The sequence below is a fragment of the Misgurnus anguillicaudatus genome, chromosome 5 (genome assembly GCF_027580225.2).
Source record: "Misgurnus anguillicaudatus chromosome 5, ASM2758022v2, whole genome shotgun sequence".
Taxonomy (NCBI): Eukaryota; Metazoa; Chordata; class Actinopteri; order Cypriniformes; family Cobitidae; genus Misgurnus; species Misgurnus anguillicaudatus.
In genome coordinates this window covers 18,638,222-18,661,894 of record NC_073341.2, presented here as the reverse complement: position 1 = coordinate 18,661,894, position 23,673 = coordinate 18,638,222, and the positions used below count along the sequence as shown (strand labels likewise).

The following is a 23,673-nucleotide window of genomic DNA, read 5'->3' as shown; positions in this document are numbered from 1 at the left end:
CATCCTTGCCGGGGTTGCGTATGTGTGGGGCGGGCCTTTTAAAAGAAGGTCCAGATTCTATTGGTGTAGGGGCGTGTTTGTTTAGGTGATTTCAAATATCAACATTGGCTTTCAAACATTGTGCACTCTGCCTTTAAAGTGTGACAAAAATGCAATAACACAAAAAATCTGGAAGGGAGCCAACACTTTTTCACACCACTGTATACACTGCAAAAAATTATTTTCAAGAAAAAAATTATTTGTATTTTTGTCTTGTTTTCAGTAAAAATATCTAAAACTTCTTGAGGACCCAAACGACCCAAGAAAATAACTCTAGTTTTTAGACCAAAAATATCAAATTTAAGTGATTTTGTGCATAAAACAAGGCAATGGGGTAAGCACATTTTTCTTGAATTTAGTGTTTAAGAAAAATGTTCAAGATTTTTTGCTTACCCCATTGGCAGACTTTTTGGCACAAAATCACATTTTATATTTTTGGTCTAAAAACTAGACTTATTTTCTTGGGTCATTTTGCTCATCAAGAAAAAGCATCGTAATTTATGAATTTTTAGATATTTTTATTGAAAACAAGACAAAAATACTAAGAACATTTTTTCTTGAAATTTTTTTTTTTGCAGTGTAGGCAGCCGGTTGTCATCGCAGAAATAAGCCTGACAGTGTGATCAGGTATCACACGAAAGGGGCACATTTCACAATAACAACTAGCTGCCTGTGCATTATCCTGCTTATTACATGGCTATTTACCTCATAAGTAAGGTAAGGAACATTAAATATTAATTTGAAATATTTGATTTGCTCATTTGTAACACGAGGAAAACCTGTTATTTTCGGTTTGGTTATGTTTAAATGTCATGAACACACTATATGGTTTAATGATTTGTAAATATAATGTCATATATGTTATTAAAAATATATTAAATTTTTGTGTAATATTAAACTGTACCTTTCAAAATATTTTGCAGCTTCTGGGTTACCGTGTGTTATTCGTTTTGAGCGGTTGTTATCTGGGAATAACAAACCTGCAAATGTTGCGACTGGCCAATCAGAATCAAGCATTCCAACGATCCATTAAATAATATACAATAAGGCATGATTGGCTAAAAAGTAATGAAGGACTCCCCAAAATTAGAGGAATAACAGTTTATTAGTTGCTATGCCCCAGTTTATTTAACAGCATAGATTTATTTGACACAGCTGTTGCAGTTCACCCCTGTGCTTGTGTTTTCAACTGACTTTTAATTGAAACGAAACCCCTGGATGCTTCAAATATGATTTATCTGGGTGGCTGCTCTGAGATGGTTGAGATTAATAGATTCATTCAGGAGGAGGTTCGATCCAATAACCCTCTGATTGCTGCTCCATTAGCCTGAATCCCAGCTCTCAACGCTATGTGCCCACTGGGACCAGTACTGCTGGAAACAAGCTTAGTCATCTGCAGTTTTCAGAAAAGCTCTTTATAGCACAGGGGGAAACTATGCTCTTGTGTGTTCATTATTTTTCCCTCCTAATCCCTTTCTCTTCCTGCTATCCCTGCCATAAGTAGCGTGTTGGCTTGCGGTCTGAAATCTCTTTGATCGTCCCTCATGATATGGGTTTGTGAAAGCATCGTCTGGGGTTTTCAGGTGATCCTAAACCTGTGTACTTCTCCCTGTAGCTCTTACGGTTGGTCCTTTTATTATCTTTAAATAATCCTTTCATCCGCCCCGTTTTCTTACCAGACTGTCTGGAGTGCACTGGTGACAGCACTGTCCAACCAACGGCCTGAACCTGCCCAGGAAAGGTGCCACGCTTTTCAGCTTCCTCTTGATTCTCACACCCCAGGACATCTGGCGAATAAACAAACACACACAGAGAAACAAATAAAAAGGTTTGAACATGGAGAGAAAGGAACAAACCGTTGAGTCTCAGCATTTTTTAAGCTGAAATAAAAAGTGATGCTCTGAGGCACTTGTTCTTGGTACATTTTCAATTTTATCTCTTCTATCATCCATCTATTTGATTCGTGTATCGTGGCATCAAAAGCAGGGGGGGGATCGGCGTTTGGATACAAACGCGTAGGGGAGGTTATGAAATCTATTCACGAGTGGATGCTATGACGGTACCGCAAATCACAAGCAACTTGGGCCTTTTGTGACAGAGTCAGAATCGCACTGAACAAAGCGTCCCGGATAGATTTTCACAGAAGATGGCATCAATTTGAATTGATAGCAATCATAACATTTCAGCACAGACAGATAAGAGACAAAGATGGAGACAGCGGGATTGATTTGATCATAATTTAAAGCCGTCTCTACAACGGACGCAATTACAAAGTCTCGAATCATCTGTGTGGGAAATATCACTTACAGTGATCAATTATTAAATAAGACTGGATAATGGATAGGGCCCTGCACCCAGGTTAATTCTTTTAATCTTCTTTTTAAAGGAAAATAATTTCTTCTGGTAATGTTTCATTAGCTTGGGCTCACAGGCACCCCGTGCCTTTGGTCAAGTGTAATAAAAGCACACGAGTCTAGTCTGACAAGCACAGGAATTACATTAGGCTGTAATGTTTTCATTTATATTCACTTCAGCTGTACAACAATTTCAGAGCAGATGAGAATTGAAAGCTGTGTTTTAGGACTAAAAAGGAGAAATAATTTAAATGAACCCTCACTAAAACTTTAAATGATTCAAAAACATTATTTCCCTTAAGTTTTCTGTTTGAACCAAAAAAATAATTGAAGTACAGCACAGTTAACTAGAACCTTATTCACACAGCACTTTGATCCCAGAAAAATACCGGATTTACATGCAGATTAACATTCACAAAGAGAAATGTCTGAAAACTGGACTGAAGCGGAGATCAGGGAGCTCCACGCTAAAGCGGAGATCATTCAGCAGCATAAAATAATAGTGCATCACACGCTTCTATGAGCTTATAATAAACAAAAATGCATGTGCGTCACCACAACAATGAAGTTATGGTTCAGCTCTTTCAAACGGGGGTTTTAAATGCACATTAACATTCACGAGAAGAAATGTCTGCGAACTGGAATGAAGCAGAGATCAGGAAGCTCGTCAAATATCCACTGAGATCATTCACCAGTATACTAGAACGACGCATCACACGCTCATTTATAGTCTTATCATAAACAAAAGTGGGTGGTTTCTGGATAATAAGCAAACTTCAGACACTGTGGAGAAAAAAAATACCAAATGCAATTAAAAACGTCATGTGTCTTTACGGGATCTTTGCGGTATGTGTGTGAACGCACTAGGGGTGTAACGGTTCTCGATAAAGAATCGAATCGTCCCATTATCCTCCCACGGTTTGGGATGCACGTGCACCACAGTGCACCGTGTTTGATTCGACCACGCATTTCTAAGATAGTTTGGTGAAATTACAACGCATAAAATCGCTAATGTATGGTTCTGAATAAGCTCTGGGTGTGTTTAGGTTAGAGTACCTGTCCAATCTACTCGGAAGTATGCAAATCTGTTGCCAACCTCACAATTCCTCCTCACATGTTGGTGCGCTCGTGTGTGTGCATGTGTGTGGCTCGGATTGTTTAGCGCGGCAAGCGAAGGAGAAAAGACGCTAATAGAGGCACCGTCCAAGAAAACGTGGTGCCGCATGCTCAAGGCAATACATCTAATATGACGAGTCGCTTATTGCGCCGTCATCACCAGGGTGTTGTTGATAGCACGTGATCACAGGTGAGACAGAAACAGCACACATTGCCTTCTGTGTTTAAATGTTAACAAACTGATCTTCTTGCAAATTGAGGATAGTAGCATAGAATATAAAAAGTAAACCAGTGCTCTAAGCTATTTTATGTTCATTTTGAAGTGCACAGTAAAGTTGGAAGTACATGTAGTATAATAATACAAGTGCTCTTAAGTGAAAATGTTGATCTTGGCAGAGGTAAAAAACGGTTTAGGTTTTTATTTTTGTAAAGAAGCCTGGTGTGACCAAAGTGTACCGAAAACTGTGACCCTAAAACCGTTAAACGCACCGAACCGTGAGTAATTTAAACCGTTACACCCCTAGAACGCACACACAGATTCTAGAAAATTATTGGCAATATACCAAAAATTGAAAGTTCCCGGACAAATTATGGATGCATTTTCTGTGTATTTCCGTAATGTCTGTGTGAAAAGGGCTGATATATCGGCCTATAATCAATCGGTATCGGCAGATAAAAGCAATTTTTCTGAACATAGTGTGAAAAGACAGCCAATGATCAGCCAATGATTGTATCCTGGCAATCAAAAACGCATCAAAACTCACCATGTTGTGATTATTTTGAATTCATTGCAATAGCTATATTTTCACCCCACATGCTTTTGTAAGCATTTTGAAGTATCACATCAGAAACGAGTGATGGAAATGCCAAATTCTGAATAAAAATCCCTTAATTCGCTAAAACGTTTTACGCTAGCTTGGGGTGGTTTTTGTTTTGTCCAGAGTTTAGGGCACTTAATTTGTGAATAGCCTGTAAATGACGCAAATTATTGCTGTCCTGACAGTCTGGTAAAATAACCATTTGTATGAGAAATCACTTGTACTGCATATGTGTCCGTGCTTGACTATAGCTGGGAAGCTCTACGGAGACGCGTGTGTGTGCGCAAGATGACGCGGTCCGTCTGTCTCGCGCGCGCCCGGGCGGTCCGCGTCTGTCTCGCTTGCGCCCAGGCAGTCCGCCTCTGTCTCGCGCGCGCCCGGGCAGTCCGCCTCTGTCTCGCGCGCGCCCGGGCAGTCCGCCTCTGTCTCGCGTGCTTGACAGACCGCCACTGTCCTCGACAGACCGCCACTGTCCTCGACCCTTTTTCCACAAACAGAGAAAGATGACGCAAAAGCAAAACTTTTTGAAATGTGTCCTGCTTTAGAAATGGCCACTGTTGTAGGCTAGATGAAAAAGAGACAATCTAACCTCTTTGGATATTAATCCTCGGACTGATCGCGTGCTCTTTATGTTGCGTGAAAATTTGATACTGTATGAAACCTGATTCTGTTGTTGATCTGTTGCAGCTGTTTGCACGTTCAAATTTTATAAAATGTTTGTATTGCTTTAAACAAGTCACAGACAACGTCACCTGTATTTCTACTCAATGACAATTTAATATTAAAATCATATCAGTTAATGTTCAGTTAACAAGTTGCGGTTGTTAACAAGCTGCGTGTATAACATCCCCACATATACACACAAGTGCAGACCAATGTTTCAAGATTTTTTTTTGCCGTTATGACAGTGAGGAGCTTAGACCCGCGGCATGGGTCACGTGACCGCGGTATGGCGGTAATCCGGTTACCGCCCCAGGCCTACCAGAGTCACAGTGGAAATGCATGAAAAAAGAAAAATAATGTGTTCGGTTTTGTGTGTAATGTGTGCATACTCAGTGTGACGTGACACTTCTCGCACGCTGTGCGACCACCTTTAATGCAAATAATTGGAGATGTAAATGCATATGCTGAATAAATTCTGACATAGCGAACATTAAACCCACATAAATAATCGGTTCAGCTGATGGATATGAAAAAAACTGTAATGTTTTATGAAGCAACTGCAAAAGTTTAAAACAGTGGGTACATGGGCAATACCATCATTATCTGCTCTAAGAACTGGACTGAAATGCATCTAATTCACATTAGGGTTTTTTTCTTCAGTTTTGTGAATTTTAAAAATATTTGCATCACATTTGGATGGAAACCCAGCTAATGACAACAGAATTGCACTTTCACACTGAATAATTTAATATGTAAAACAATGAGTAAAAAGCAAAACTATCCTTATCTGTCTGTATTGGTAGATGTCATTCTAAGTAATCGAATATCGTATCAGCACAAAAATGTAGTATCTGTGCATCTCTAAAGTTACACACTTGCAAAAGCAAGAGATTTTAATGGCACTAAGCAGAAAATGTTCTACTCAACCAAATAACACAGAGAGGAAAAAAGGTGAAATTGCTTGTTGAACTCAGAAAAGTTCAAAAAGTATGTGAGCTTTAAAGTAATTTAATATGTTGGTAGATTCCCTATCCGCTGACATTACCACAGGTAAAAGCAACAACTACATCAAATCGGAGTGTTTTAAACCTCACTCCTTACCAGGAGAGTGCATTTATATCTTGCACCGATTACACGAAAAAATATTTTCAGCTCATAATGGTTCATCGTGATTGACCGTGCTGTGTTTCGGCCGATGCGAAGTCGTGTACGTGCATTCATTAAGTGAGGCACGAGTTGCCTTATGCCTACCTAGTGCTGTGCTTTGAATACGATTATGATAATCTTCATCATCATAAACACTGATAAGATTTTTCCACCTGATAAGGAGAAGCAAATGAACTAATCAAAAATGGATTAGATTTAAGGTAATTTTCATCAACGTTTGAGGTGCTAGCATCTGTGGGAATTTTAGCAAAGAGCTGTTTGGATCAACTGATTACATACAAATGTGCAAACCCAGCTAAAGTCATTTTTCGACATAAAATCATCCTACAGGTAGATAATGTAAAGAACATTCTGTAAAAATATAACCTTGATATCTTAAATATTTGCTGAGTAACGTGATATCAATGAATACAACCAAACTTTGATGCTCCAAATCTCATAATTTAATGATAAGACGTTAGCTTGGTTTTCAAAGGCAGGGTCACAAATATGTGTCAGAGTCAGATCAGATTGTTACGACAGCGTCAAAACCTGTTATAAGTATCCTGGTTGCCTTTGCAAGGAAAATGTAAAATGAAAGCACAATGCCAAGAAACAAAATTAATTTCAAAATCAGATTTAAATGTGAACTGGGGTTTTGTCTTCTGCATTGCTCTTTTCATCAAATTCTCATGTTACATTCTTTTGATTCTTTTAAAAAGCGTTCATTTTTCTGTAATGAGACCAATCTGCCTAAAAAATAGGTGATAAGAGATCCAATCATGACCCCCCAAATGGACAGAGCTGAGATAATCTGCATATGAATATACTTTAGGTCAACATTTCAGCAGAAGCACTAAGGGAATAAACCAACACTGCCAACAACAGCTGCGAGAAGATGGGATGACGTTTAGACTAATAGTTTGCAGCTGGTCTGAGTTATGAATTCAATTATGTTCTACAAAGTAAGTGAAGGTGAAGAGAGATGGAATCAGTGAAGATATGACATGGGGATAAAACTTCTTAGGTCTTCTACAAATGCAATTAGGGGTGTGCGGTATGACCAAAAATCCATTTCACGGAATGAGTCATTTTATTTCACGTAACGGTGTATTTCAAGGTTTATATGTTTAAGTTTATAGGAAAATAAAATGCAGAAGTGGGAGTAAGTTGCACATGTCCAAGTCACAAGTAAGTCTCAAGTCTTAACCTGCTTTATGTCAAGCAATTCAAGTCACAGTTTGGTTCAAGCAAGTCACTGGCAAGTCATACAAATATTTGATGATTTAACTAAATGTATATATTAAACAAAGTTAAATCTACAGTAGTTATGGACTATGTGAGTTATATTTGCAACAAAAATTATTAGATGCATTTCTATTTAAAGGTGTCCACATACAGGTGAGTTGTAAATACAATAAAAATCTAAAAATAAATATTAAACTACAAAGCATAGAAATTGTTTAAGTTTCAATATGCCTCAAACATGGCAGAAGACCATGGAAAAGTATAAACAAAATTCAAGTACAATGGTTTCTATGCCACCAAATGAGATTTTTTGAATGTGTGTGCGTGTGCAAAAGTATATGGCTGTGTATATGACGAGAGAAAAGTATATGGCTGTGCTTGAAACTCTGAAGATTTTTATTCTGTATGATATTTTTCTTTGTGTGTGTGTGTGTACACAATATATTTATGTGCATACCCTATTGTATAAGCTTTTCACTCAAAGTCTAACACTGAAGACCAATTTTTATGATTTTTACGATGATTAAGTTTAATGCCTTCCTATTGTTCTTTAAATATATATAAACTAGGGCTGTCAATAGATTAAAATATTTAATCTAGATTAATCGCATGATTTCATGAGTTAACTCGCGATTAATCGCAAATTAATCACACATTTTTATCTGTTCTACATTTACCTAAATTTAACACTTTTCAAGTTTTTAATCCTCTAATCAACATGGATTTGGCCAATATATATGCTATATGCAAATGTATGTTTACAACAGCCTGTTTACATTTTCAACAGAACCATCAGCCATAGTTTTATATATGATTTTCCCTTTAGAAGACCTTGTTCTTTCTCCATTTCTGTTTGCTGCTGCATCATTTGTGACCTGTGCTGGCAAATTGAGTTGGGATGAGCAAATTTTCAAAAATGTGTTATTTATATTTTAACATTCTCTATTAAAAAAACTTCAAAACAATTGGAACAATTGGAACAAAGCATGACAGAACTACACCTGTTTACGCAAAGCAAAAACAATATCAATATATGTTTCTTTTATCGTTTAATTTTGACATTGAGACAGACTGCTTCAAGATACTGTAGGCTAATGCAAGGGTTTAATATAATGATACACAACAGATACTTTTCCTCAACAGTTAACCAAACATTCACTTCAGATATAACAGATTATAGGTCATACCTGCGTGAATTCTTGTCAAAACAGATATTTTTAAAACTGTAATTTTGTGTTAGATGTCTATCTGGGTCGCGCACTCGCGTGTTTGTGTGCATGCGCTTCAGACGTCTGCGTCAGACATCGCTTTTGAGTAGAGCCCGACCGATATGCGTTTTTTGGGGCCGATGCCGATACAGATATTAGGGAGTAAAAAAAGACCGATAACGATATATCGGCCGATATTCTTTATGTGTATATTATAGTTCATAATGTACTACAGTATATTATACTAAAGTACTGTACTTACAATACACTATATACTTTAACATAATATACTGTATATGAATAAATACAATGCAATGCAATGATCACTCACATATGTGGTGATCACTCACAAATGTGGTGATCCAACACTTATATTGATGTGACAAAGATATGTACTATAGGCAAGAAGTTAACAATAAACTTTATTATCCAAAATTAGTTGGATATCAGTGCACTAAACAGTAAACTTGACTTATTATAAATAACTTTAAAACACAAAGAGAACAAAATACATAAAACTTGCATCATTTGCAGTTTTGACGAGAATAACGTTATAAAGAGAAACTTATGAAGTCATTGATTAATATTAGCTTTACAGTAAGTTGTGTACTTCACAAATTAGTTAGCCACTCACAGTTACGAAGACAATGCTTGACGGAGCACATACTAATGTACACTATGTTTAATGTTATGCACAACGTTTTTATAACACAAAACCCAGGGTTCCGTGCAAACTTTAGACTTTTATAAAACTAAAGCGTCTTCGCTCCGCCTCTTTTATTTAGCAAGGGTGTAGAGTTGCGCGAGCTTATTGAATCAATTGCTCTGAAATGAGCATGTTAACTAACAACACAAGCAGCAGTAATCTCATATAGTGTTATATAAGTGCACGGCTGCGCGTAGTTTAAACGTGTCATTTCTCCGTCTCGCGTCATTTCTCCCGCTTGCGTTTTAACTCGCAAGTCGACAAAGAGACGGATTAAAAACACCAAATGTAAGCGGGAATGCGTCTCTCTTGTCCATTTATAATCCAATCGACCAAAGCGCGTCTTAATACCAGGTTTAACAATGTTGTGAAGAAGACACTGCGTGACTGCTTCCATGCCACCTGAACTGAGAGACTGACTGACTGAACTGAAGTGAAGGGGGTGGGGGATTGGCTGGTGTCACTACAGTGAGTGATCTGGGTCGCCATTAGCAACCAGTATGGCGCACTCTGCTGGACAAACAAGTACTTACATCTTTCAAATGCATTTAATGTCTTCTGTAACAAACATTCATATCGGCGCATATCTGCGGCTTATACGCCGATACAGATATATCTGCGACATGCTCATATCGGCCGATAAAATCGGCAAAACGATAAATCGGTCGGGCTCTACTTTTGAGTCTTGTCACTCTTAATAACTCTTTTAACATTAATCAGGACCCGAACTTATTAGGACCCGTTATTAACGCGTTAATTTTGACAGCCCTAATATAAACATTTAAATGAAAAAACACTTGTAGGTTTCTTTAGAAATACCTAATTTTGAACAAAAAGCTGAGATTATTGCACTTTTGTCAAGGACTTTTGTCATAAAGTGTTTACTGCTTTTGGATCCGTATAGTGTTTTATAAGAAGTGTAAGAGTGCCACCAACTGCATAACAGCGGAAATATGGATTGACATAAAAAATTGTCTTTGACAGATAATGGTTTCTTGTTTCATACGGCATCCTCAGAAATTGTCATGACTCCACTGATCATAACAAACATATGAAAAGTATAGTTATATTACTAATAATACTTTTAGCATTTAAGTCAGGTTATTATTTGAAATGTCTCTCCCTTGCTTGTCCTGTACAGCATGACTAGGTCCGTCTAGGATTTGATTTGTGATTTCACTCTGCTGCCATGTTGAAAGGGAGGGAAGAAAAACGTCGGTGTAAATCAGTCAATAGCTTTCGTCATTGTGTGTGATCAACCTGGTTAAGCTGTACATGACAAGAAGGAGAGAGAAAATTCATATTATAAAAAGAGAACATATTGCGTAGGTGTGCAGTAGTATCACCTGGTTTTACAATATTAAACCCATGCTGAAATTAAGGCTTTTTTCAATAATATTCAAGTGCCTTGGATTATTCATTATTATCAACTTCTAACATGGCTAAGACATTAACTTTAGCCTAATCGTTAGCTGAAAACAATGGGACAGACTTTGTTACTTAGTATTTTTTTGTGTGGGATTTGAAGCATTGAATGAAATTCAAAGAGGTGCTGGTTGTATCACAAATGGGTGATTCTCATGAAATCCAGACTTAGAAGGTGTCCAGCATCAGATTTTTTTAAAAACCCTTGAAGCCAATTTTCTTTGCACATATAAGAGTATGGTCTGAACTTATTTTTAGAATATTTAAAAAAATATTTCCTATAAAATTAATTACATTTTAAATTCTTTTCATTACCGCAACATGATATTACATTAAATATATGCATTTACAAACTCATGTTTCGGTAATGAGAACTAAAAAGTTGTCTAGGTACTATGACAAATAAAACTTAAACTTTTATCTGGAGAGAAAAAATAAGAACTGCTTACTGGTAGCCATCTTGAGTGTAACAGTCTATAATGTCCTTTCCAACATTTTTTTTTTTTAAATGTTAGTTCCTTGATGGCTTAAACAATGATTGAAAATTGTTGCGGAGGATGAGAAAATTGTACACATTTATATTCCTTATTATTATCTCTACATTTACCAATGATCACAAAATACCACATGTTTCTTTACTGTAAATGTTTATAGGATATTATACAACAGTTCTTTCTGGTTCTCGAATCTGATTGGCTAAGAGCTATACGATATTGTGCTGATAACGGCACTGTAACCGCTTCACCTTTTGTATTATTCCGCCACCTAGTGAATGGAGGTCCTAAGCAGGCTCATCTCTGAATGGAAAAACACACGCTCTCCGTGTGTCTCATTAGTTTACTAGCACATAAATCAGTCTGTGAATCCCCAATCAGAAGTATTATTCTGTCAAAGATCAGCGCTCTTGGATGTTACGTTAAAGTTAATGGGAGAAATGTCTCGTCACATCGTGTGGACGATTAACACTTGGAAAGAGGAATATAAACACTTGTTTTTTTCTGGAGCTATATCTTTTATCAGAACGCGAAAACACCGTGGAACTGCAGGTAAGCACCGCAGCTTTTAAATGTGGACATTGATCATTTACTTTATCGTGACGTGACTATTAAAACATGTTATGAGATATCGCCACTGGTATATTTATAAGCAGCATGCAAAAACATCTCTCTGACACTGATAAAAAACCGTTTTGTATAGTACTGACAAGAACAAAGTTTAATAATAATAATCGAGTGCTCGTATCGCGTTAAGAATACATGAGAAAGCAATAGTAACGTTACACAAGTATAGTTTTATTAACTTTTATCTCGCGCCAAAACAATAACAACACAAAAGACACTAACTGTTAAATATGAATAAAAAAACAAGTACTAGTTTGATCATGACACCAAATACTGCTGATTTGATCTCATTTTGACGATCATAAACAAACAAGGCCAACATGAGAGCCAGCGAATCCCTTTCAGAGATGTAGCCCAGAGAGGGCGGTGGTCAGCGGGGCGAGTGAACACTGATGTCCGCTCATGCTTTGGTTCTCATTCGTACCGAATCTCACTAAGCAAACGTTCAAACAGGCGCTATCTTTACTAATCGGCTGTAGATTTAAATATAATACAGATACATTCTCGACTGAACTAATCTTAAAACTACACTTTGTGACCAAGAAACGGTAATATAAAGTAACGGCTTTTCCGTCCATTGAGTTGTTATGAGCTTCAAAGCAGCCGAAAGTTTTACCTGTCATTCTGGCCGCCCTCAACTCCGTGGCGGAAGAAGTAGTTCTCAAACAAAGAGGCTTTTAAAATAACTCCGTTGTTGTTTTCTAGTTTTCGTTTTTCAAATGTGTGCCGTCGAACTGTTGTATAAAAGCAATATCGCTCTCGGAGTCGTGTGATATAGCTCTATATCATCACGGCTTTGATTGCCTCCGGCACTCGGCCTGCGGCCTCGTTCCTCTGGCCTAATCACAGCCGTGATGATATAGAGCTATATCACACTCCTACTCGAGCGATATTGCTTAAACATGCACTGAAGCTTTTTATTTTTTAGATTTTTTTATTATAAATATTTCAATGTCAAAGAACCTAAATCCAGTCATGGACATGTTGCGGTAATGAAAATGTTCCCCTTAAATGTGGAAAAAACAACAAAATTGGTTTGTGTGTCATTTAAAATCATGTGCAAAGTAGTACATGAAGAGATGTTTATAACTGTATGCTTCTTGATATTCTTAGTTTGCATTTACTTTTTTTCATCAAAATGTTTCATGACACCTCATAAGTTTAATTTTGTGAGAATCACCCATATCTTCATCTTGCAGGTCTTGCATAATGCTGTTCTTCGCTTCTTAGCATAGTCTTGCACAAAATCCTGGTACCAGAACTTCAAGTTCGGTCACGACTGTTAAAGCTCACATAACTAGGGCAAGGTTTCGATTCAAATTTCAAGAATCGATTCGATTCCGATTCTCAAGATCTTGAATCGATTATCATTGTTCGATTCGATCAGATCCGATCTTCGAGATTTAGATAAGTGTTTTTAAAAAAAGCCTGAAATGGTGCCAGATAGGGGTGCACGGAATGACCAAAAATCTATCCCATGAGTCATTTTATTTCACGGTAACAGTGTATTTCATGGTATACATGTTTTTCAGTTTTTTGGATTATAAAAATGTGCAGTTATTTGCCACTCACTATAGCTTTTAACTGCTCACAACAGTTTTAAAATATGTACAATTTAAAGTTAATAATGTTAAAGTGAAAATGCCCAGATTAAAGCAACACTAAATACTTATTGCTCTTTGCTTCCCCTACAGGTTAGAAGCGTAATTGTTCATTACCACTGTCGTAAATACTGCAGCATAGCTGGCTCTGATTGGATTGTAGGTCTGCCGTAAAGCAAGTTTTTGTAGTTTTCACTCGAACTACAGGACCACTACCCGACGGTTGGAAACTTCATTAGTGCGGTTTTGGCCGATAGAGGGCTGCAAAGCGAATGTGAAAGTGCCATTCACCCTGTTTTGTGTGGATGAACCACTGAAACTTTTTTGGAAACGTTATTTTAAGGTAAAAAAACCTCTTTGGTGTTGCTTTAAGTCTTGATAGACAGAATTTTGTTTTTAATTGAGTTATTAATTTTATAGACTATTGAAGCTATAGTATTGCATTGTATTTTGTATTTATGCATACATTACATTAAAAATAGGTAGTATGTAAAATGAACAGGTATAAATTTATGCACAAACCTACAGACAGGATAAATACCTGTATATGAGAGACGGAGCTCTATATAGATATTATGACGGGTGCTATGATGTGATGACGTCTGTTTTAAGGTCTTGACGCTCTTTACTTCCTATTGCACATTAACATTTGCGTCTCTTTCTCATCTTTCTGATCAAAGATGTTTGTACTATAAGCAAATTACGCGTCAAACCTCATCGCTCCAGCAGTGCACGTGTCACTGATATAAACGCAAGTTTTGTCTTAGCTTGCTTAAAGTTTAGAAACCTTTACAACTATTAGCATTATGTGTAAGAAGAACTCTTTTGTTTGGCGACCCATTGCGAGCGCCTCAAGAAACCTCTGCCCGTCAGAGACCAGCTGCATGAGCAGAGAGGGGGAGAGAGAGAGAGATTCGCTGCCAGACCCGCTGTGGATTCACTGCATGGCGCTATTATAAAAATTACACAAATAACTCGTTCATTTGTTATGAGTGGATTATTTTGCATGTAGATCGCAGCTTTGAGCGTTTCTAGAGTTTTCAAAACAACTGCTTGCTTAACGTTACTGACCGCTATGTTCGTTGTTTTAATGTCCTTCCACTTCGCGCGCATGCGTGAATTCAATGACGCGGCAAGTTTAAGTTATTAATTATTAAATCGATTCTCTGAGTTACGGATCGATCTTTAGAAATTAACATGAAAGTCGATTCAGAATCGGTGAATCGATTTTTTCAACACAGCCCTACACGTAACACATGTTTCTGCATTTCTGATATTAATCTGGAGTACCCATAGAGTAGTATGACATCCTTTATATCTCTGAAGAGTCATTAGTTTAATCAGATTTAAAAAAGATTAGCTTTACCGAATCGTTCCGTAACGTACGAAAAAATGAAGGAGGAGGAGTTAATACCGCGGGTGGAGCAAGTACGAGTCATGCAACACTCTACAACACTTATAACTAATGATTCACTACATGTTCGTGTCATTTATATAATATGCACGCGCCTATTTCCACCATAAGACAGAAGTCTTACTTACCGCGTGCAACTTATGACCCGGTTGGGAAAATCCAGCGCATCAAACACACACAAAACTCCGCTGCTACCTCGGATAATAAACTATATCCATTGTTTTCATAAGGCTGACTTTCTTCTCCTTACATCCAAAACACACTTCTTCTTTCGTGCCATTGTTGAGTTTTGAAATTTAACAAAGCTGTGTCGTGTGATAAGATGTTTCCAAGTTGTAGCGTCTCCTGTTGATTGACGGGTGGGCGGGGTTTTCCGGGGGAAGTGCCCATATAAAGAAGTGATACAGTATGTATAAAAACCCCTGAAACGTCAGTTGGACCTGTAATCGAAAAAAACTTTCCAAAACTTGTACGAACCCTGGCGAAGTGCATTCGGCACAGAAATACTCTGTAACACGCCCAAAAGCTTTTTTGACACTTTGCCTACGTTTAGCATGAGGAAACAACTCTATAACTGTGTTAATAAGTCAGAATGCTTGAAATACCATTAAACCCCCCCTTTAAGGTTTATTTAGTTAAGGCGCGCTCTCCCTCTGCTTGCCTGCCGCGTCAAGTGGTTAGATTGCACCATTGTGGTGGGTTCAAAAACAGATATTTATTAAACAAAAAACAAGTTATATGTCCGTGTCAAGTTTCAAGTCATGAATGTCAAGTCAAAGTCAAGTCGAGTCTTTTTTTATATTTGTCAAGCAAGTCTCAAGTCTCATATGACTCGAGTCCCCATCTCTGTAAAAATGTGCAGAAATTTGAAACTCACTATAACTTTTAAAGGTGCACTGTGTAAATTTTACAGCATCTAGTGGTGAGGTTGCGAATTGCAACCAAAGGCTCAGTCCACTGCTCATCTCTTGCTTTTGAAACACATAGAGAAGCTACGGTAGCCCCCACTGGAAAAACATGTCATCACCAGAGACAACTTAGTAAAAAAGTTTGTCCATTAAGAGCTTCTGTAAAAAACATTGCGGCACAAAATGGCAACTTCCATCTAAGGGGACCCTCGGTCTATGTAGATAAAAACGTCTCATTCTAAGGTAATAAATACGTGAAAGGTCTTTATACACCCCTAATAATATAGTTTTGTATATTATATTGCATTTTTGTCAAGAGATTCTACTAAAAATTACACACTGCACCTTTAACTAAATGCTTTCCACACAGTTTTAAAGTATGGGCAAGTTATAGTTAGTGTTAGAGTGAAAATGCTCAGAAGTTAGCAACAGATTAAGTCCTGATGAACAGAATCTTGTTTTTAAATTAGTTATTAATTTTAGACTATTAAAGACATAGTATGCATTGTCTTTTGTATTTATACAGTACATTAAAAATAGGCAATATGTAAAATTTGTTTTGAGTGGATTATTTTACGTTTCTCCATTACATTCAGTCTAACATGCGGGAGTGCCGAGTTAGCCACTTATTTACATTTCGCGGTATAGACGGAATAGAACAATCTGATACGTCTGATATTTTATTTCACGGTAACGGAATAAACCATCATACATGCAATGTTTACAGATAATATTATGGTCCAGATATTATATTCATGTAAATGATGACAGAATTTTAATTTTTGGGTGAACTATCCCTTAGGAAAGATACTGGTTTTAGCCAGATGTTAACGGTTCTAAACTATCTGTATTCCTCTGACTTCCTTTTTTATTACATAAGTTAACCACATGAATAACAATAACATTATAAAGGCTTTCTCATCTATGATAGCATGATGCTTTATGTGAGATGAAAGTTGTTACCGCAGGGCGTTTTGGCTGCAACATAAGGGTACTTTCACTGGAATCATCTCCTCCGGCCAGGTCCATGTTTCTTAGAACCAATTACTCCCACCATCAGAAGAAATACTGAAGAGGAAATAGACAAGTCCTGGATGACAAACAACAAAGGTATATAAGGTCAATGTCTATTAATGTATAATGACATAACAAGTTTAAAATAATTTAAATGGTGCTTTTTATGTTTGAAAAACTAGACCAATAAAAAAAATCCTTGTGTGAAACATTTATTTTGTGCTCCATGAAAACAAAGCAATAGCATACAGTACAAATTAAGGACAGTGAATAAATGTCAGGTTGCCTTTTCCAGAACTATTCCTTTAAAGGAAAACACCACAGTTTTTCAATATTTTACTATGTTCTTACCTCAACTTAGACGAATTAATACATACCTATCTTTTCTCAATGTGTGAACTTAATCTTCGTACAGCGCGTCGTGAATGTGTTAGCATTTAGCCTAGCACCATTCATTTGTATGGCTCCAAACAGGGATGAATTTAGAAGCCACCAAACACTTCCATGTTTTCTTTATTTAAAGATTGTTACATGAGTAGTTACACCCGTAAGTATGGTGGCACAAAATAAAACGTGACGATTTTATAAGCTGATAAAAAGTAAGAACTATATTGTTTGGCGGAAGAGCACTTAGTTTGCATCACTTCGACCTCGGGCGCAGTAATATTGACAGTAGTAGTCAGGAGTGATGATGTCACTGCACGCCTGATGTTACTGTAATAGTCTTTAAATGGGGAAAACATGGAAGTGTTTGGTGGCTTCTTAATTCATCCCTGTTTGGATCCTAAGGAATGAATGGGGCTAGGCTGTACACAATCACCTTGTAATGGTAAAAACTTGCCCACTCCAACTTTTTATTTTTATTTTTGGTTTATATTTTTGCCTGTTTTATTCTGTCGGCTGAAAACCGCTTATACCATTTTTGGCCGAAATTTCAGTGCATCCCTATTTTTAAACAATCATTGCTGGGCCATAAGTTGCAAAAGGTTGAGAACCCCTGGAATAGATAACAGTAAACGGGACAGGAAGCAGCAGCTCATTTGCATTTAAAGAGACACTTTAGGCACTTTTTCCTGCACACCCAGAAATATGACTTGTCAGCATGGTATAATAAATAATCTATAGGGTATTTGAAAGTGAAACTTCACATGCACTTCTGGGGACACCTGATTAAATATTGAAAAATTGCCATTTTATGGGACCTTTAAGGTAACAGTGTGATTAAGCTTTAGCAATACTGATTTACTGCTGACAATATTAAACCACAAGATAAGCTTTAATATCGAAATCCTGACCACAAGCTCCTCTTCCAAATATTAACAGTGCAAGCATAAACAAGACCGGGCCTAAAATCTCTTTCTTTCCTTCAACCTAGAAAAAAATGCATTATTCTCTATCCTCTCTATCCCTGAGAGTGTCCTGGCAGAATATGTGGCACCCTCACTATTCATCAAACCTTGTCCCTGTAGCCACAATTATTCCTGGGCCAGTCATCTCATATCCCTTTTTTTACTATATTATTCTCCACTGCAAATGACTCTTGCACCAAAGACATGATACGGAGTAGACACGGCGTAGTTGGCTAAAGGCGCTGTCTCATCACTTAGAGCTGACTGCCTAGACAGCATTTTTAGGCGCACGTTACTGGAAGCTATACTTTTTGGTTCAGATTGGATGAATAGCCTTTTCACTGTTTAGTCATTTGTCAAAGTATTTTATAGTAAGTGGAATGTTTTGTGTTGTTCTACTTAAAAGGTCAAATAACTTATTAAAATGATGAATGACTGGTTACCAATCAGCATAATCCACCATAGGTTTACTTCAAATAAGGCGGCGGCTCACTAGGCTCAAACATATAAGGCCCTATCATACACCCGGCGCAATGCAGCGCAATTCGTGACTTTTTTTCCTAGTTTGAGCCAGACGCAGTTATCATTTTCACATCCAGCGTCACATTGTTTAATAGCAAATGCATTTGTGCACCCATGGACGTGCTGGATTAAAACAAAGTGTGTTCAGGCGCATTGTTGGTGCGTTGCTATTTTTAGGCAACTAAAATAGACTACGCAATACTGTTTTTGTTATTTAAAGAGCGCTTTAGTATATGCGTCTATAAATTATAAATTGACTGCATTTATATAGCCCTTTTAACAGGTCAATGGCCGTCCAAAGCGCTTTACAAGTTTTGGCTCAAATTCACCCATTCACTGACTCATTCATACACCGACGGCGGTGTCAGCCTTGCCAGCTCATCGGGAGCAGCTGGGGTTAGATGTCTTGCTCAAAGACACCTTGACACCTGGTCAGGTGGAGTTGGGGATTGAACCATCAACCTTCCGGTTTGTAAACAGCACGTGTTTTCTTATTACACACATGGATGCGCAGCAGCACACAAACCTTTTTAAATATGAAAAATTAAAGGATTAAAATGTAAAAGATTATTATTGAGTCTCCTGATCTCTTGGCTGGCAGAAAAGCTGCTTCACCTGTAACATGGTAAGTAATTTTTGCTTTTAAAAAGTGCTAATTTTGCATTTATTTGGATTTTTATACTACCCCACAGAATTATTGTATATGATGAGTTTGTACTTTTGGATACAATGAGAAACATTTTTAAGTAATATTTTTCAAAACACTCACACATCTGCTGTTTGTTACAAATAAAATATTTTATGCAAACTTTGCATATTTGTAAATTATTATGTTTTGTAAAAAACTTTGATATTACTGTGATCATGCATCATACTTTATCAGCAATCAAAAAACTGCTTATTTTATTTTACTTATTTCTCCATTACTGAAATAACGGCTTTTAAAGAGAACCAAAGCTTTAATTACAAAAATAACCATTTTAATAAATAAAACATAACACAATTTTACACAGTACACAGTAATCTTAAACTGGTCTTCTTCCTCTGCCTACAGTTTTTCCGCTTACAAACTCCACCGTGTAAATAAGAGAATTTGCCTAGGGGTGGGTCAATCCGATATTTAGTATCGATATTAGTCCGATATTGTCCGGATCGAATATTGTAGAAGTCGGTGTTCCGATACCAACATGGACCTTAATTGTCAAGGCAACTTGGCGTAAAGCGTGACTTGCTGAGCAACATGAATTTACACAAAGTTGCACTTTAAATTGTCCAAAGTTGCACCTTAAATTTCATTTTGAATTTTTGTGCTGACTAATTTAAAATGTTGCTACTAGTCTGGTTGAAACTTTTAAATAAAAACGAAGCAGCAGTATTGCACATTGTTTTATTGAGTCTTGAATTTGCACAGTCATTTGTTGTACAGTAAAATGTTTGAGTTGTGTAGCTCTGTTTAAGCATGATGCTTTTTGTAGGGCTAACAAATGTGTTATTTGCAGCCTAATTGATTAAAAGGGCGATAGAGATGGTACTGGATCAGAATCGGTATCGACAGATACTCAAGGTTATGGTATCGACATCGGTATCAGACATGAAAAAGTGGTATTGGCCCAGCCCTAAATTTGCCCTTGGCCCGAGTGCAACTGGCTTTTAAATGGGATGGGAAACCATCACTGGTTTATTGCACATTATGCCCAAAACAGACCCATTACTCATTAAGACAATAGGACAACTCTTTTAGACTGTGAGCCAAGCGCATAGACCATTTTCCCCGTCGTTTGACCGTGTGTTTTAGACCATGCGCTTAGATCATTAAAATAGAGCCCTATATTTGTGTGTTTTACTGCTCAGTTTTAGCTCTACTGCTTCACTCTCATTGTTCATTTTTTTCATTAAAATCTGAGCCAACAGATGAAGTGCACTGCCAAAAGCTATGGCAAAAAACAAAAACGATTTACAGGTACCTTTCTTTGAACTGACAGTGAGTCAGGGACAAGAAAATTGTGTGGGTCATTTTATTTTACGCAGTAAATACTTTTAAACTCTGTGACTCAAGTCGTTTTTCAATCAGACTTTCATGTCCTGGTTAGAATCAGTTATTAATTCAAACTAATAAGATTATGTACACAGTGATTTTACCAAACAGGATGAAGATATTAGCCAATTCTCCTTTGCAGTCGATAATTTTATCACTTAAAACTCACGTTGGAGCATCATAATGTTAAAGTTTTTCTTGTGAAAGTAATTTTATTCATGCTTTAAAAAAGCTTAAATGTAACTGTGCACCCTTATTTAATATACGTGGATCTGAATATGCAAATTAGTCCCGGCCTCAATATACTGCACCAGCTCGGACCATAGATATATATGTACATAGATTCTACATTCAGCAGTTTCAGAGCCAAGTCTGGTTTCACAATGCGTGTTTTCAGCATTCATTTCTTTATGCCTTGATTCACACTGCACATGTGAGCATCACAGAAGTCAATTCAGTGCCGAGTCTATGGGGCATTCATACATAATATCTATGACTCCAACTACTGATTAACTCGTTGAATTGTAATGATGAGATTGAATATTCATGTTTTTTGATATAGAAAACCGAGGCGATTTTAAAACGCGGGAATGACACTGTCTTTGGAAAACTCTAATTTTATGGGGAAAATACTGAACACACTGAAAAAAGTGCTAAATAGAACTAAAAGTGATTAACTGGCTCGTAATCATAGGGAAACCATTTTTAGTGTCTATTTTTAGTATAAACTTGTATAAAAACTTGATTTTCACCACAGGGGGACAATTCTATTTGAGTGTGCTTGCCAAGCGTCTACATTCAAAATAAAATGTTAACCGCCTAAGGGGACGTGAAAACGCCAGGCAGATGCCAAGGCCTTGCCAGAGTTTTTTCAGCTGGGTCAAGTGCTTTGCTTGCTATGATACTTCGGGTTTTTTAGTCGTTGAACTGGTTGGTTGGTTGTTGTGATATTTGTCCCACCCCTTCTCCACTGTGATTTGTGTGTTTCATTTAAAGTTGAACGCTGAAAAATGCAGAGGTCCGATGCTCAAAAATCGCCCACTGCTGGCGACGACTGGTAAGGTACGTTTCATCATTTAAATTTGATAAATACCTCAATGAATATTGCTGTGCGGGTTCAATATCATGACGTCATTGCTATTTATAGTTCAAATATAGTTTTATCACTCTGCTTCCAAACTTTAAGCCTATCCGAAATTGTTTCCAGTGGTGCCTTTATGCCCAAACGCTACCTATGCTACAGACCGATCGATGTCTGGCATCACAGTACCGCGAGAGCGATTCGAAAGCAGACTGCTCCATATGTTTACAACTGGCTCTCGCGGTACTTTAATGGTTTAAGTCGAGCAAACGGTCGGCGCACGCACCACTACGCCAAATACATTTAAGAAATTGATCATTTTAATCCCTTGTGACCACGTCAAAACGGTTTACGATTAGACCGTTTATAGTGCGAATAACAGAAAAACGTGGCCCAGCAGATCTATATTCAGAGCACGGTCATAAAACCTTTCCGCTGTGACAGAGGGCAAAACCTTCTTTAAGCGCCGTCATCCATTATTGATATTTAAAACAGAGAAAGAATAATCATCTCTTTTGCCATTCTCAGTAATATTAAGAGGCTTCTGCGTGTGATAAAGGGATGACGCAGCTTTAAAGTTAGTATGGGGGGAAAATCGATCATCTGCACACCAGCTCCTAGTGCTCGCTAAATTCACGAGCTGCAAAAGCTACCAGACTTTTAACACCGTCCATGATAAATCATCTTCATTTTCAGCCACTTAACGTTAGTTCCTTTGAGCAAAACAACACATTTAAACTGTAATGCTTAACGGAGAAAAAGCCATCACTCACCTGCAGCAATTAAAGTTGCTCTTGTTTAGCTCACGCGCACAACATCGCCCCCTACTGGTCAAAACACACAGAGATAAACGCCTGCATTTATTTGCTGTCCTAAATGTATCTTTCAACCATGAAGTAAAACTGATAACAAGATATCATTTTTACTCATTCTCAGTGTCTATTTCTATACAATAAATAGTATTATACAATAAATTAATACCATATACAATAAATAATCCTATTGCACCTGTACAATGATTATTAAAAGCATCTCCATGTCTGTCTCACAACCAGTACCACAACCTCGGTGACCATCAGCATCTATATTCAGCATCCATGTAGCCATTTTTCACATCTTTTATTTGTCTTTCCTCTTGTCTTATTTATTTAAGTTGGTCACATAACCCAATGTTAAATAAGTAATGTTTTTCATCTTTCCAGAAAAGTTTTTATAAAGTTTTATACAAAAGGATTGTCCAATGATCCTCACTCACTAACCTTTGGTCAGACTGGAGAATTAAATGAACAGCTTGTTCATTTAAAAAACACCTCGTGTTTCCCTAAACATATTGTAAAATAATGACATTTCTCTTGATATGGAGTGACATACTGTAATATAATGTAATCTGATACAAAAAGAATTAAATAGATGCTTAGAAGCAAAATTTCTTAGGATATGGATGGGCAAAACATTTACTACAATAAGAGATTAAACTAACAATTAAAATAGTAGTTACCTTAATATATACAGATTTTAGAGGAATTGCTGTAGTTTTGATACCAAAACTGACATCAAAGGGTTTCTAGCACAACATTTTGATATGGAAATAAACACTGAATAGACTCTGAATATGTTTAGGAGCTCATATACTAAAGTATGTCGCTTGTTGCGTGTCCTTCATATTTGCATTTGCTTTCCGCCAATGTGGTGAGCTTTTTCTTGAATCGCACTTACAAGATGAAAACATTTGTGGTTCAAAACAAAACAACACTACACAGATCCTTAGCAAAGACACATCAACACTACACAGATTCTTAGCACAGACCATATCAAAAAAGCTGAAATGCTGCTGTGTCTAAAGTGTATATAGGCGAAACCATCAATGAACATTATTTCGGAACAGAAATTGTCCATTGTCAGCTT

The 23,673-nt window shown here is 37.1% G+C and overlaps 1 protein-coding gene across 7 annotated transcripts in view; it reads right to left on the bottom strand.

The window, feature by feature from the left end:
- gpat2 (glycerol-3-phosphate acyltransferase 2, mitochondrial) overlaps positions 1-22,641 on the bottom strand; it is a 71,880-nt gene extending 49,239 nt beyond the window's left edge. For 4 of the 7 annotated variants that reach the window (XM_055167415.2, XM_055167418.2, XM_055167421.2 and 1 more), the window contains exons 1-3: positions 22,542-22,641; positions 16,731-16,857; positions 1,716-1,826 (exon numbers count right to left, since the gene is read on the bottom strand). In XM_055167415.2, the coding sequence (XP_055023390.2) occupies positions 1,716-1,826; positions 16,731-16,796 (177 nt within the window). In that variant the 5' untranslated portion in view covers positions 16,797-16,857; positions 22,542-22,641. Of the gene's footprint in view, positions 1-1,715; positions 1,827-16,730; positions 16,858-22,421; positions 22,522-22,541 lie in introns of those variants that run through there. The other 3 variants (XM_073867674.1, XM_055167417.2, XM_055167416.2) reach the window with 3 other exon arrangements.
- Between the last annotated feature and the right edge of the window lie 1,032 nt (positions 22,642-23,673).